Below are 1151 nucleotides of genomic sequence, written 5' to 3'. Positions count from 1 at the left end.
GTTACAGAAACTTGATGAGGGTGGTAATGTTAAAGAGCATATCGCGACATTTTTCGATGCTGTGGATAAACTTGAAAGCATGAGTGTACCAATAAATGGTGATTTGTTGTCAATCATGCTGCTGTATAGCCTTCCATCGTCCTATTAGAATTTTCGGTGCGCTATTGAATCTAGGGATGAATTGCCCAATGCCGAGGTGTTAAAGATTAAAATTATCGAGGAAAGTGAGGCGCGTAAGCAAACTTCTGGAGGTGCAGTAATTGCAATGGCGGCTGGTAATCGCGTAAATTGTGTAAAGAGACACGTTAAGAAAAACGAGAAAAATGCTTCTAAAGCCATTTTTAAATGTTTTAAGTGCGGTGCACCAGGTCATAAAGCGAATGTTTGTAAAGCTAGGAAAGGAGAAAATTCTAATCATCTGAAACAATCTAACCACGAAGTCAACGAATCGTATGCGGTATGCCATACGGCAGCAGAGCAATCATGGGATGGATCTCATACTCATCGTGCGAATCATACTTGGGTTCTTGACAGCGGGTGTACTGCACATTTGTGTGGCGACGTTTCGAGTTTTTCGTTTATTAGCAAATCATCTAAAGCCAAATTGAACCTTGCTAGTCAGGCCTGCGCAGATGTCAAAGGCAAGGGCATTGTACAACTTCGAGTAGCTGGTGATGACGGTGAACGACAAATAGAATTTAAGAATACCTTATTTGTGCCGGATTTGCGAACGAATCTAATTTCTGTTGCGAAAATCACCGATAAGGGGCAGTTAGTGATGCAAGTGGCAAAACTACCCTTATCGCAGATCGAAAGGGCGATTTGTACTATTTGCGTGAAAGCAGCGAATGTGGTGTTGTTGAGGAAAAGTGTTCCGAATTATTTAAATGGCATTGCCGGCTTGGCCACTTGAATGCAAAAGATTTAACGAGAATTGTCCGTGAAAATGTATTACCTTCGATTAAAGCTAGCGAAACTGAGGAACTAGCAAAATGTGAAGTTTGTTTAAAAGGTAAAATGACTGCATTACCATTTAACAAGTTTCGCGAACCATGTGAAGAACTGCTAAAAGTTGTGCACTCGGATGTCGTGGGTCCTTTTAGAGAAGAATCCATTGGTCGCGCAAGGTACTTTGTTACCTTCATAGACGA

At 41.4% G+C, this 1151-nt stretch overlaps 1 protein-coding gene across 1 annotated transcript; it reads left to right on the top strand.

Annotated features, from left to right (window-relative positions):
- Positions 1-174: 174 nt before the first annotated feature.
- On the top strand, positions 175-913 carry LOC118755242 (the record flags this gene model as incomplete). Its single annotated transcript, XM_036490089.1, has 1 exon — positions 175-913. A coding segment is annotated over one exon (739 nt), but the record flags the coding sequence as incomplete, so codon positions are not given.
- Positions 914-1151: the final 238 nt, after the last annotated feature.

The sequence above is a fragment of the Rhagoletis pomonella genome, unplaced genomic scaffold (genome assembly GCF_013731165.1).
Source record: "Rhagoletis pomonella isolate Grant_MI unplaced genomic scaffold, Rhpom_1.0 Rhpom_scaffold_05710, whole genome shotgun sequence".
Classification (NCBI taxonomy): Eukaryota; Metazoa; Arthropoda; class Insecta; order Diptera; family Tephritidae; genus Rhagoletis; species Rhagoletis pomonella.
Note: the sequence above shows the minus strand (reverse complement) of the source record. Positions and strands in the feature narration are given on the sequence as shown.